Source organism: Triplophysa dalaica, chromosome 5, assembly GCF_015846415.1.
Source record: "Triplophysa dalaica isolate WHDGS20190420 chromosome 5, ASM1584641v1, whole genome shotgun sequence".
NCBI classification, from domain to species: Eukaryota; Metazoa; Chordata; class Actinopteri; order Cypriniformes; family Nemacheilidae; genus Triplophysa; species Triplophysa dalaica.
This window is the reverse complement of record NC_079546.1, coordinates 1,011,808-1,024,760: the sequence shown is the minus strand read 5'-3', so window position 1 is coordinate 1,024,760 and position 12,953 is coordinate 1,011,808. Positions and strand designations below refer to the sequence as shown.

General features: G+C 42.7%; 1 protein-coding gene across 9 annotated transcripts in view; it reads left to right on the top strand.

Moving 5' to 3' along the window:
- erc1b (ELKS/RAB6-interacting/CAST family member 1b) overlaps nt 1-12,953 on the top strand; it is a 151,941-nt gene that overhangs the window by 96,041 nt on the left and 42,947 nt on the right. For all 9 annotated transcript variants that reach the window (XM_056748569.1, XM_056748568.1, XM_056748567.1 and 6 more), the window contains one exon: nt 7,479-7,626. In XM_056748569.1, coding sequence (XP_056604547.1) covers nt 7,479-7,626 — 148 coding nt within the window. The remainder of the gene's footprint in view (nt 1-7,478; nt 7,627-12,953) is intronic.

Genomic DNA, 12,953 nt, shown 5'->3' with positions numbered 1-12,953 from the left:
ATGCGTTATATTCATGGGGGGCTCGTTGAAAGTAAAGTATCTGAAAGATATGACCAACCCAGATGCACGCCGCGTGGAAGCCTACAGCATAAAAATCATTGGCCCCGTAAGACACATTTTTTATCAATTCTGTCTTTGGACAAGCGTGAAGTTTATCAGGATTTTAGTTAGTAATGAGGCTGCGTTTTATTGCACTCTCTTGTTCACCGAGTCATGAATCAGTATATTGTGCAGAGGAATTCGGGCTTTAGCGAGCAACTTAACATACGTTGACTTGAACTTTTTGTGGTTGTGCAGTTAGCCTTTTTTTTTTTACATGGCAAGAAACAGCAATCACATTTTTTATATCAAGGTTGTTCATGATTCACTTTTTTACATTTGTATAAAAAAAAATGTAGAATATAATGCAATCGTTTTCCAAATGTATGAAATCCTCAAACATTTTGATTGTAGTTTTTCCTCCAAAAATGATTTGTTCCCTCGATTTCTCAGACATCCTTTTTTGGCACTGACCCCTTTTCTAACAAGATCCTTTATGCCAGTTTACTGCATTGTTTTTCTTTTTTTGCGTACTAGGAATGAATGAGTAACAAACAAGCTCTCAAAGTCTCTTAAAGACTGAAATAAGACTTTGATGGCTGATTTAGCCACACCCGTAATTTTATGGAACGGGATTGAGTTTGACCTATATTTGAGGATGGCTGTGCACCTATTTGGCCCGGCCCGGCCTCTGTGGGCCCCGAGTTGTTTTATTGCATTCAGTGTGGTGTTTGTAATTGGGTTGCGGCCAGTGGGGTTGAGGGCACTTCATTTTGGTCTGTGGTAGCTTCACTCGGTACACTCCTCCTGTCTTTGTCGATCCAATAAATGGCTGCGTTTATGAAACCACCTTTTCATCCGTTTACCAGATGACGTAACCGGTGCTTCCCGCCAACCGGCTTTGGTCAACTCTTTTTTTAACGCATAGAGAATCGTTGACGAGAATGGAAAAAACACGCTCCGTCTGCGTTGCGGTACCAGCGAGTAGAACGTGCGTGTGCATTATAAGGATGACCACACACGTCTCCACGGTTCCTGGGTTCCCCGCGGGCCAAGTTGTCCTGCCAGGCCTGTTTGTGGAGGAACTTCTGGAACACATCCTTCAGTATGAGGCTTTATGTTTACTCTCACAACGTCTCCAATACATTTTTTCTATAGGAGGAAATGTTTGAAGTAGGTGAGCGAACATTTATCTTTTAATAACATATATATGTATGGGTAGTTTACAAAGATCATACACGTGTCTTATGGTGTGACCCAAATTTAGAAAACAAACTGTGACGATCAGATCAAATCTTAAATGACCGTGGCATCACCAACCACCAACGAGATACAAACACAGCTTGTATCGCTATATCTTTGTGACCTTATTTCTACTCATCTACTAAAAGAAAAGCTTTCAGGGTGCACATGTCAGGTTCATCATGCCGTGTCTTCCTCTCACCAAACACGTAATGAAACATTAGAGGAGCTTCGCTGCACCAATAAGTCACAACAGTTGTCATGGTCACGTTAGTCACAATGAAAAACCGTGCGCTGTCTAGAAGCCGCAGAAACTATATCTGACTAATCCACGCGTGCGTTTTAAAACCATCGACGTTGTAGACATGTCACGGGGGAAAAATGCCTTAAGCTGCAGTGGCTCGACCGTTGCATGGAGAGCTGGGCTTTGGGCTGTATGTCACACTGACAGGCGTAATCCCTCGTATGGTGTCCAGCGGTAAGCCTCGGTGTTCCCAAATCTCTTCTGCTCAGACCTAACCCATCTTTCTCCCACTCCTCCATCTGTTTCAATAATGGTTTCCGCAGGTGCCACTCCTAACCGAGCTCCATTTCCCAGAAAGCAAGTTCTGCCCTCCTCCCTCGCCTTCCTCTCTCCCGCCACGCTTAGGTTTGTTTAGAGGCCCCAGCTGTGTTGCTCGGCGCAACTTTGCCGGCGTTTCCCAGGTAACGGGTTTTGAGTGGACTCCGGTGAGCTGGAGCGGTCTGCTGAGAAATGCGTGTTCCTGGTCACGCTCTGCGTAGCATATCTGAAGTGGTCACGGATTGACCGGCTTGTCCCATCTTCCACCACCTGCTCCGGCTGTCTTGTCAGTCCGCTGCCGCATCACAGGGCCTGTCTGTCTGTCTCTCTAATCGCGGTCTGGGTTTGTTTGCTACGTCGTTTTTGCCACAAGGATTTTATGTAGAAGTTTGCGAGTGTAAATACAGGATGCTGCCGAGTGCAGTTTGTTTACTCGTTCATGTTGTTTTTCGACACTTCCCCCTCCTGCGGTCTCGGAATGTTCGAAATTTCAACGAACGTGTTTACATAATGGTTTCAATCAGGTGATTGGCAAACATTGGCAAACGTTTCTCAGTTTAACGATGAAAAAATCAAGTGGAAAACATTGCTCGGCGAACTCGTTTGAATTCTAGATAACGTTTGATTGGACGATAATCGGTGTAGGGCGAGATGAGTCATCGATATTCTTCCACCGTTTTCCCAGAAAGGAACGCATTTTTTAATCGCGCAAGTCTGCTCGGGGTTCATTTGGTCAGCTTTCAGGAATGCACGACATGCCTTCAAAGCTAATAGACGTGGACTAAAAGGCACAAAACTACAATTTGGATTTCATGGGGCCTTTTAAAAAAAAGGTCTATGAAATCTGAAATTTATGGAGCGTGTTGGTAAATTCCTTAAACTCGGCATCAACCCCTGCACGAGGTTAAGCAAGAGTTACATTCTCCTCTTAAGCGTTCTCTCTCTCTATCTCTTCCTCTCTAGTTGATGTGATCCAGATGGCTGGGTGCTGTCACTCCAGGCGTGTGTATGTTCCCAGTGGAGATAGGCAGGAGAGAGCGGTGTGTTTGTGTTGGGCTCGGGGATGTGCTGGCCACCCTTTGGGTCTGCTGCTATCAGCACTAATTAAGGTCGGCCTGTCAACCTTAGAAACAGCTGATAAGTGCAGAGGGGATAGGAGAGTGATGGGGTCAGCACATAGCCATTTGTGTGTGTATTTGTATGGGAGGTCATTTTCATGTTATTGTCTTTTTTGTGTTTCTGATCACTTTGTCTTTGTTAAAGATAGACCGAAATATTGTCCAGGCCTGTCCTGTATGACAGCCAAGACATTTTTGTGATATATGTCATGTCTCATATGCTTCCGTTAAAAAAACCCACCTCATCTTTTTTGTGGGCATGCCACTGTGAAAAAGACCTTTTCCATGAAACTACACATCAGACCCAAGTAGTACCCAAGTTTATCATAAAAACACCTGAAAAGGTTTGAAGAACATTGACCACAGGCATTTCCTGAAACTAATTGTTCTTCTTCTGTTTCCCATATTCTGAGTTTCTGCACAAGAGCGCACTCTGGCTTTCGGATGTGGCGGCATTTAACCGCAAATCATTGAGAAACAGAGTCGTACGATTTGTCGCCCATCCCTACTTTACATTTACATTTATACATTTGGCAGACGCTTTTATCCAAAGCGACTTACATTGCAATATCGAATAAATTTATACATAGTTATGTGCAATCCCCTGGGATCGAACCCACAACCTTGCGCTGTTAACGAAATGCTCTTACCACTGAGCTACAGGAGCACATAACGTCTGAGATTAAAAAGAGAGATTAAAACAGCCATTAAGGTTCGGGAAGCACAAAACGCATATTTTCAAATTGCTCACACACCAGAATCAGAGAGTCAATATTAGCTCAAGGCGCACGGCTGTAGGTTTCTCTTGAAATGTTATAGTGTCTCTCCACTTTACGAATACTCTATAACTCTCTCTCTCTCTTAGTCCAGCACTCTGATACCAACAGCGGATGTATCGCCCCTTTTTAGGACTGTTAAAGGAGCCACCGAAGGTCCTCCATGCCCCGGGGTTGCAGTGAATGCTAAACGGAGACCGTATTTCTCTCTCCATCTCACACATGAGACACACACCATACAGAGAGCCTATAGCATACTTCTCTCTCTCTTCTATATAACACACACACACGTGTGGAAAAAGGGGCCTAGAAAGCCAGGCTATGGCTCCGGGCCAGGGAATGATGGAGAGTTGGGTTATTTTTGTTTTTTTAATGCTTGGGCTCTTCCAACACTCAGTTTGTTTAACGCGGCTGGCCTGTATTTTATTTTTATGCGCTAGATCAGCCAGTATCAGGTAGGACTTAGCGCTGATGGATTTGGCTGATAACGTTTTCTGAACTCTTCCCTACCAGCTAATGGTGTCCTCCGAATTCCTCGCTTTCAAATCAGCGCTGTGAAAATACAGAAGTGTTAAAGGAACGAGCAGTGGACCTTTATATTTGAGCTTAGATATTCCATAGATAGGATTCATGGCTAGGAACATTTTTTACACGGTGAGGATATATCTTCCCTCTTAAAGTAGCCGTGTAATTTTAGGCATGCACTTTAGAGAGTGATAATGTTTTGATAGGAGAAGAGATGAATGACGGAGGAGGTGACGGATGGATCGAGTTTTGCATCTTTTCGTTTCTTCTGTCCACAGGCTTCCCATGATCATGGAAAACATTGGGAGTTTCAAAAAGGACGATCATGAAAATGAATCTGAATGTAAAAGATTATAATATTGAAAATATTTTTAAAAGCTCTGCTTTCCTTAAAATGCTCACAAACTGTTGGATAACCCATTCAAATGTATAGGTGAAATAAACTTGTGTCCTGCTATCCAAACATTTCACATTTACATTCATTCATTTGGCAGACGCATTTATCCAAAGCAACTTACATGTAGGAGGGCATATAAACATTTCTCATTCATCTATCTCTCTTCACTACATTATGCTCGATTCATGTTTCTCCCTGTTTATGTGCTTTCATGAAAAACTCTTGAATCTTATTTCCTTTCCCGAGTGGTCATGGTGTAGGCGAACATTACATTTCTCAAGCGCTGTAGCTTGCAAGTAGTCAACCTCAGATCTGCATTCATTTAACATTCCTTCCTAATTTTGCCATCATTTGCGTCGTCATGCGAGAGGAATCGCAGTCAGGTTTAAGACTCTTAATTTAGCCATTCTTGGAATTTGACATGTTTTGGTGTCTTAACCAAGACTGTGTCGCCATCGCTGTAAATCTGCCATCCTCTTCCCACCCCCTCAGCTATTCATTTTGTCTCCAGTGACGCCCATCGAGAAAACAAAGCGATTGATCCAAAGAGAAGTGATGTATTTTTAGGCCTGCTGGAGGACTTGTGAGAAGAAAAGAAAACGAGATGCTTAAAGGAATGGAAACATTTAAAGAGATGGAGACCATTGAGTGTTGAGGGCGGTGATGGGATGCATTGATTGATGGGCTGTTTCCTCTCTCTCTGATTGGCTGTGTTGTGGGAGGAGGTGATTGGCCACTTGACCTCTAAGTGATCAATATGGACTCTTCCCTATCTGTCTCAGGACAAATGTGTAAGGGCCCATTGTGTTCCAGTGCTTCTGATAAGAAAGCTCAAGCTATGTTTCCTGAAGGTAGAGAGCTGTCGACTGCCTACATAGACAGCTGTCTACAAAGGGAAGATTGTGAACAAGTGATATAGATGTGGGATTATCAAATAATGTCTCAAAATAAATATTAAATAGACATTTTAAACACTACGCTATAAATTGTTTTAAATTGAAAACATAAAAAATAAATATATATTTTTTTATGAATAAGAAAGGTGTTTAAATAAGATAATTTGTATAAAAATGCTAAACAGAGAGATTTGGGCCCTATTTTTTGTTATAAATCAGTTCATCTTTTTCACTGAGGCTCGTTGGAATGCATTCTGGGATTGTTGTTTTAAAGCATGTACCTTTATAATCAGTATTGTGTGTATGATTTTTCAAAATGCTTGCTCGCTATGCGGATACGTTGAATGACTTTATTTTTCCTCTCTAAAAGCTTTTGAATCTGAAGTTTTGAGGACCAGCATTAGATGGACATATTATGTGAAAGTAAATCAATTGTAATGATTGTTTTCAGGGCATCCTCGTGACCCATGCCTCTTTTCTTCCTGTCGACGCCCCAGCCCGATGCTATCAATATACGCAATAAATGGGAAAGATGAGGTCACAGAGGAAAAATCCTGTCCTTGTTGAAAGAGTAATCTGAAGGGACACACGCGTCAAATAGAGGAAAACTTGAGACACGGATGAAGTCAGAAATCTTTTCTTCTGCTTTAGATCAGCATCTATCTGTCCCTCGTTTCCAGGTTATGAGAGACTGTGTATTATCGTGACCCAAATAAAAGTGCGCCCGGACGTGTGAATGTTCTCATCCGTCATCCTCAGCCTCTGTTTCCCAGTACACTTCCTCCCCAGCCTCTCTGCTCGTGCTGTCGCTCCGGCTTTCTCTTTTCACCTCATCTTTCCCTTTGATTTGACTTTTAGCTTTTGCCGTCCTCATGTGTTTTGGCAGGACAGATGCAGAAGGGCTCATCGGGACTAGCCGGAGAGGTTATGGAGCTCAAGAGGAAGTTCTTTTTGCCCTAAGTAAACTGACTCACCTCAGGGCCAGCTGCCGCCTGTGGTCTGAGCCTGACCGTAATGAGTACGGCTAGTCAGAAGGTCAGTGTCTTTAAAGGCCTCTCTGACAGGACGTGTTAGTGCTCGAAAGGCTGCTGGAACATCACCAGCTTCATTTATTAGCTTGTGCCAGGACGTGGTGGTTTGTACAGATCTGGGTGGCCCGTGTGCTTGTGGGATGGATCGCATTTGGTTTTTTGGTCAAAATGGCTGAATTAAGATGGGCATGGCAGGCTATGAGCATCACGCATACATTGTGTGTAAGAGGAAACACAATCACACTGATGTCAGGTACATAAGCTTCTTTCTAGAGCTGAGATGTCACTCTGGATAGAATCGGGTCAGCCGGTTCCTTTGAGGAGCCGTAAAGAAGGAAAAGAGACTGACAGAAAGCGATGGAGTTCGCCAGCGATTGGGAAAACGATAAGAGAAAAAGTTCATTCGCAGAGAGGCCGAGATGAAAATGGAACGGGTAGTCTTTCACTCTGAAGCGAAGAGAGGCACTGCGTTGTAAAACTTAAGGCCGCTGTCGGCTGATGTTTAAGGCATTAAAGCTGTTCCAAAATGCAGGTTGCATGCCCGATTCAGCTGTTTTGCGCAAATTTAAGGGCAGCATTTAACCATGCATTGCGTTGTCGAGTTACATTTATCGAATAGGATATAGAATATAAAAATAAGCAGTTTCAAAAGGTTACACTTTGAAGTGGACCATTTTGCAAAGTTTTTTTTTAGGACCACATGTGTTGCATCCCATAGAAAACATCTCGCCAGCTTTTGAGATGGCTCCAGGGGTAAGACAGTAAAGAAAATGTGAGAAGTATAGAGAACTAGTGTTTGACACACTGAGCTGTCATTGTGTGTCATCTTCAACTCTAGGACACGTGGAAGGACATCAGAATAGTAATTGTGTGTTTTTGGTTCTCCAAACAGGCAGGAGGCGCTGTTGGCAGCCATCAGTGAGAAGGACGCCAACATTGCTCTTCTAGAACTCTCCTCGTCGAAGAAGAAGAAGACTCAAGATGAGGTGGCTCTGCTGAAGAGGGAGAAAGACCGATTGGTCCAGCAGCTCAAACAGCAGGTGAGAACGGCCTCCACATTCACATCACACCCCTGGAGTTCTTCAACCTCTAGCCACAGGAATAACATCAGTTAAGTGAATCCAGAATTCTAAAATTTTAGATTTTAAACCCTGTGACCCGCCAGGCTTGCGTTGTAAGTGCGTTACTGTAAATGTTTGTTTTTTCAGGGGACAGGTCAAAATGATCATGAGTCGTAATCAAAAGCACGCCGCAGATGCTGTCCACAGACGTTAAGTTGACAATAACCCGAAATATTCCGAGTGATTGCGCAGAAAGGACAGGATATCCTTATGGTGTGTTCATAGTATCAGTAACCATCTGACCTTCAGGAGTGCAGCCGTAATTTGCGGCCTGTTCTGCGAAGCTGTATAGCAGTTCAAGGACAGGCTACAGGACGGGTTTTGGGAAAAATCAAACTGAGCCGAGACCCAGAGTTTGGAGACGCAAACAGGGCGCAGATGTCCGGCCGCAGACCCGATTTTAGGATTACTTGGCTCCTCCTCCCCCTTCCCACAAACCACCTGCAAATACATGCACACTAACTCAAATACACACAGACTAGTGCACATCCATGCAGTTGAGACCCTCGCAACCCCTTGACACACACGCAGTTGAAATGCCCATGCGCAAAAAACGGCACCCGCAGAAAAACAAACAGACGCAGCAACACGCACATTGCTCCATTCATTCTCACGGACGCATGCACACACACAAACACGCATGCAGTCTCGAAAAAACACCCCTCCCTCGCGCTTTCTCTGAATGACAGGCTATCAGCGCGTCGCATAGCGGCAGCATTCCACAGGAAATGGGTGTCAGTAGTGCAGATAGCTGTGGGGCTCGACTCTCACCCGCAGCCCTGAGATCAGGAGGGCAGCCCACCGGCCCCTCCTGCACACTGTCAATCACAGCGGGGGGAATTTGGTTAAGGGCCGGTTGCTCTCCTGACATCCTAATGGTTCGGGTCAGTTATGGGGGTTACACACGGTGGCCCTAAATCAGCTATTTTGGGCAGTTTAACTGGGTCAGAGTTAAGAAAGGCCCCGGAAGGTTAAGGACCCTTAATTCACCCATCTTCGTTTTTCCGGTCTTCCCGGACACATTCGGCATACTCTTGGAACTTATTTAGAATCATTAATAATCGCCAATACTCATTTATAATCATTACCATCTAGATGGAGAATAATGGTTGTAGTTTTCGACACAGGACATGACAAGCCTGAAGGTGTTTGACGTGGCCCCAGGGATGGGCGAGGGCTGTCTACTGTTGCAGCTTCTGGATCGGGGCCGGAGGAAGTGATTGACGGAAGACGAGTGTGACATAGTGGTACATGAAAGGAGTGCTTTTCTTTTGCGTTTTAAAGAGACAGATGCAGGGCTGATTATGGTCTGGGGGAGGAGAAATTCTCATCTTGCTTGTCGAGTCTTGTAGGAAAAAGGAAAATGGTGTTTGGCCGTACACGTGTTTTAACCAAGTGTGGTGTGATAGTGAATCAAATGAGGGAGTATATTGTGATGCATCTGTTCTTTGCTGGTTTTGACAGTCAATGGATTTCTGCTTTTGATCAACGCAACCGGAATTACATTTTCTAAATATGAATATGGATGTATTTAATCTAAATAGCAATAATTTTGCATCTTGAAACATTTTGCTACAAAAATGACATGACACTAAGTCAATAAAAGCATCGTCATTTTTCTACAAAGCTTGTGGGCATCCTTTCTTTGTTTAAGAAGCTCACATTGCCTTTCTTGTTTATTTTTTTTTAAATAAAAGCAGGTTTAGACGTACCAAGCGTGAGATAATTGGAGCCCATTCTTACATTTAAATGATATATTCTAGACAAATAGCAGATGGGACTTCTTGATGTCTGACAAAATGATGCATAACCAACAGCCGGTTCTGTGTGATCCACATATTTGAAGTGCTGGAGATATTAAAAGATGGGAGAAAATGAGCGTGCACGTTTTGAATGACAACATCTTTCGGTTTTCATCACTCCTAAAGATAGATCTGATGTGTTTCTCTTTGTTCTGTTCCTTCTCGTCTTCTTCTCTCCTCTGGTCTCCGTCTGTGTGTCTGTCAACCTCGGTGTTGATGATGGTGTAAAAATAGGACGATGCCCTGGTTGACCGTCTTTTGATGCGCGTTGATGTGCTCTCTCCGTCGGCTCAGTCTTTTCTCTCTCCATAAATCTCCACTACGCGCCGTGACACAGCGGTCGGCTCTGATCTGCTGCCCAAGTTTTATTAGCAGACTTGAGAAAGTGGAACAGCGTGTCACTGTGAAGCGCAGGAGTTGGTTTGTAAAATTTGTGCAGCCCGCAGATTAAACGCCAGGGTGGCAACTGCTCCCCACTGCCATCACATGGTTCACTGATGTTACGATTAGCTGGAGAGGCTGGTTTCTTCTGCTGGTTTTTGTCTAGACAGGTCTGGATCTGGATATGTTAGGAAACTGTGCGTCTGTACACTACCAGTCGAAAGCTTTGACACATCTGTTCATTCTTTATTATTCCCATTTTCCATAGTTTAGAATGCTCATAAAGTCAACAAAAGTAATAAATTGATGTACAGGGATTTTCAGGTATTAGTGACCAAAAATGTTGAAGTCAAATCTTTCATCTAAGCATACACGCATAGACATGAATTATATTTGTCTGAATGTAATTTCTTGCGTAAATCACATGGTTTTTGGATTATTAGAAACATAAATTCACTCAGATGTGTCAGAAGGTTTGACTTATAGTGGACGTTCAAAGGTTAGGCTGAGGGAAATGTTTCCTCTTGACATTTTGATCCACATCTTTGTGGATTTTAAGACTTAAAATTTACGTTGATGTTAGAAGTCACGAGAGCATTCAGCACCCCACAACCCCTAGTTCATCGATCGACTTTTATTCTACTTTGAAGCTCATGTGCAGTTAATTTTGGACAGATGACACTGGTTCAAGAGATAAAAGAAGATAAAAAAATCTGTCATCATTTACTCACCCTCGAGATCTGTATAAATGTCTTTGTTCTGATGAAGACGGAGAAAGATATTTGGACAAATGCTTGTAACCAAGCAGTTCTTGGCCACCATTGACTACCATAGTTGGAAAATGACAAATGTAGCGCTCCTACATTCTTCAAAATATCTTCTTTTGTGTTCAACAAAATAAAGACATTTACAAAGAAACTTTTCCTTCTATGGTAGTCAATGGTGGCCAAGAACTGTTTGGTTACAAGCATTCTTCCAAATATCTTACTTTGTCTTCATCAGAACAAAGAGAATTTTGACAGTAAATGATCACATTTTTGGGGTGAACTGTCCCCAAAATTCCAAGTTAGATTCAAACTCTCATTGCCTACATTAGCACCAAAGCACGATGTCTTGACTCAATCCCCAAATCAAAGTCCTTTTCTCGTATTATCTTATCTTTGAGTTATTATCGTCTTATGAGTTATTAGCGTGTTATTCTAGGACAGCAGCTGGCGTGGGAGAGAAACAACATGAACGTCTGCCGCAGACCATCTGAGCTCCCCATAACCAAGCTTGCCGTTCTAAAAGCGCTCCTGGCTTGGGACCTGCAGAAAAACACTCCCACCTGCACGAGGCATCCAAAAATATTTGATATGTCATAAAATTGATCATCCCTGCCCTAGCACGGTCTTAAGAGGCTGCATTAATCCGCACCATTATGGAGGAGCGTGATTCAGACCATTACTCATCTTAGTGCTCACATGTGAAATCTTTATGACACCTCAGTGGCCGGGCCTGCACAGTGAGCTCTCTGTCTGCTGTGGAAAGGTGTAGAATGGTCGGTGTGGTCACCACCCCTAAACCCGACCCCCTCTTCCATCATAATTCTCAACCTCCTGATGGATCACAGCAGAGACTTCCTGACTTTTCCCCTGTTAACCGTATGTCAGAATACATGCGTGTGTGGGAGCGTGTGTTTGGGATCGCTGCGCTCTGATGTCAGAATGAACGGTTTATAGCGGTTAGAGTATGTTAGCTGTGTAGTCAAATGTTGAATTCATTTTGGATTTCACGGATGCTTTAAATTATTGCAGTATGTTGTTTTATACATTCGTGCATATATTTAATTTTAAAGAAACTTTAATTCATCTCCCAGCCTTTAAACAAAAACAAAAAGATAATTTAGTTGGGGTGTAACAATATGTTGATATATTCCATATCACAATACATGAAATGAAAAATGTTTATGTTAAAGCAATGGTGCAATTTTGCACTTATATTGCATTAAGAAGTTCTCTCTTGGGGTTGGCTGTGTTAAAATTCAATAAATAATAAATCATTTTTTTACTAATTTAAATTCAGATTTAAGATCAGATCTATTCAATTTGTGGTATTAAGATACAGAAGGTTCAGTTAAACCTTTAAAATTGTCAGTTCCTTAACAACAACAAAAACAAATTGTATTGTTTTGGATTTAAATTTCAGGGGGGGTTGTTGCTTTTGCTTCAAATTATTTTGACACAGTCCTAACCGTAAGGTTGACTTATAATAATAATTTTTGAAAAAAAAATAAAGATCACGAAAAATGCAGATACAAGGTTTCAGAAGGACGATATGCTGACACAAAACCCAAAGGCACTTTTGAAGTAATGTATCTATATTGTGAGATAGTTGGCGATACCAGGCACATCACGGGTAAACGGTTCCAGACTCCCTTCACACATTCTTACTCCGCGGCACACGTATGGTGCATGTTCTTTTAACAGGTTACAGCGTTCACACCACACGTGTGAACGGAGCAGAGCGGCACTGAAGATAGTTTAGCGCCGAGTCTATTTTTTGCTGCGTTACATGCTGAACTCAGCAGGAAACACATTGTAAATGCACTATAAACCTGTTTATCAACACAGTCTCTTTCAATATAAGCTTTTATGAAGCAACATAAAACACTGGAATGAACAACTCGCCCATAAAAAATACATCTGTCGGGCTTGATTGAAGTCACACACACAGTGACAAGCTCACAAACAGCACTTTATTTTCGCGGCGTCTGGCTGAATCCAGATGATTTAGGCGGTTTATTGGTACAATTTAGGGTTTGGGTTCCGTTCCATGTAGATTAATTACCATTTCGGTGTAAATGTCATCATGTCGATTTCACGATAACCAAATTTGTAATCCTTCTCAAAGGCACACTGCCCATAACGGTTCAATTACTTGTAGCCATTATTGGAGGAAAATACAGCGTAGTACACCAAAAAACGCTGAATAGAGAAACCCTGTTTGTGTGAAAGCCTATGATTGGAAGCCGTAGGGTTTAAGTGCATTGAAAGTCGCTCGTGTGTGTGTTTTCGTCCACCC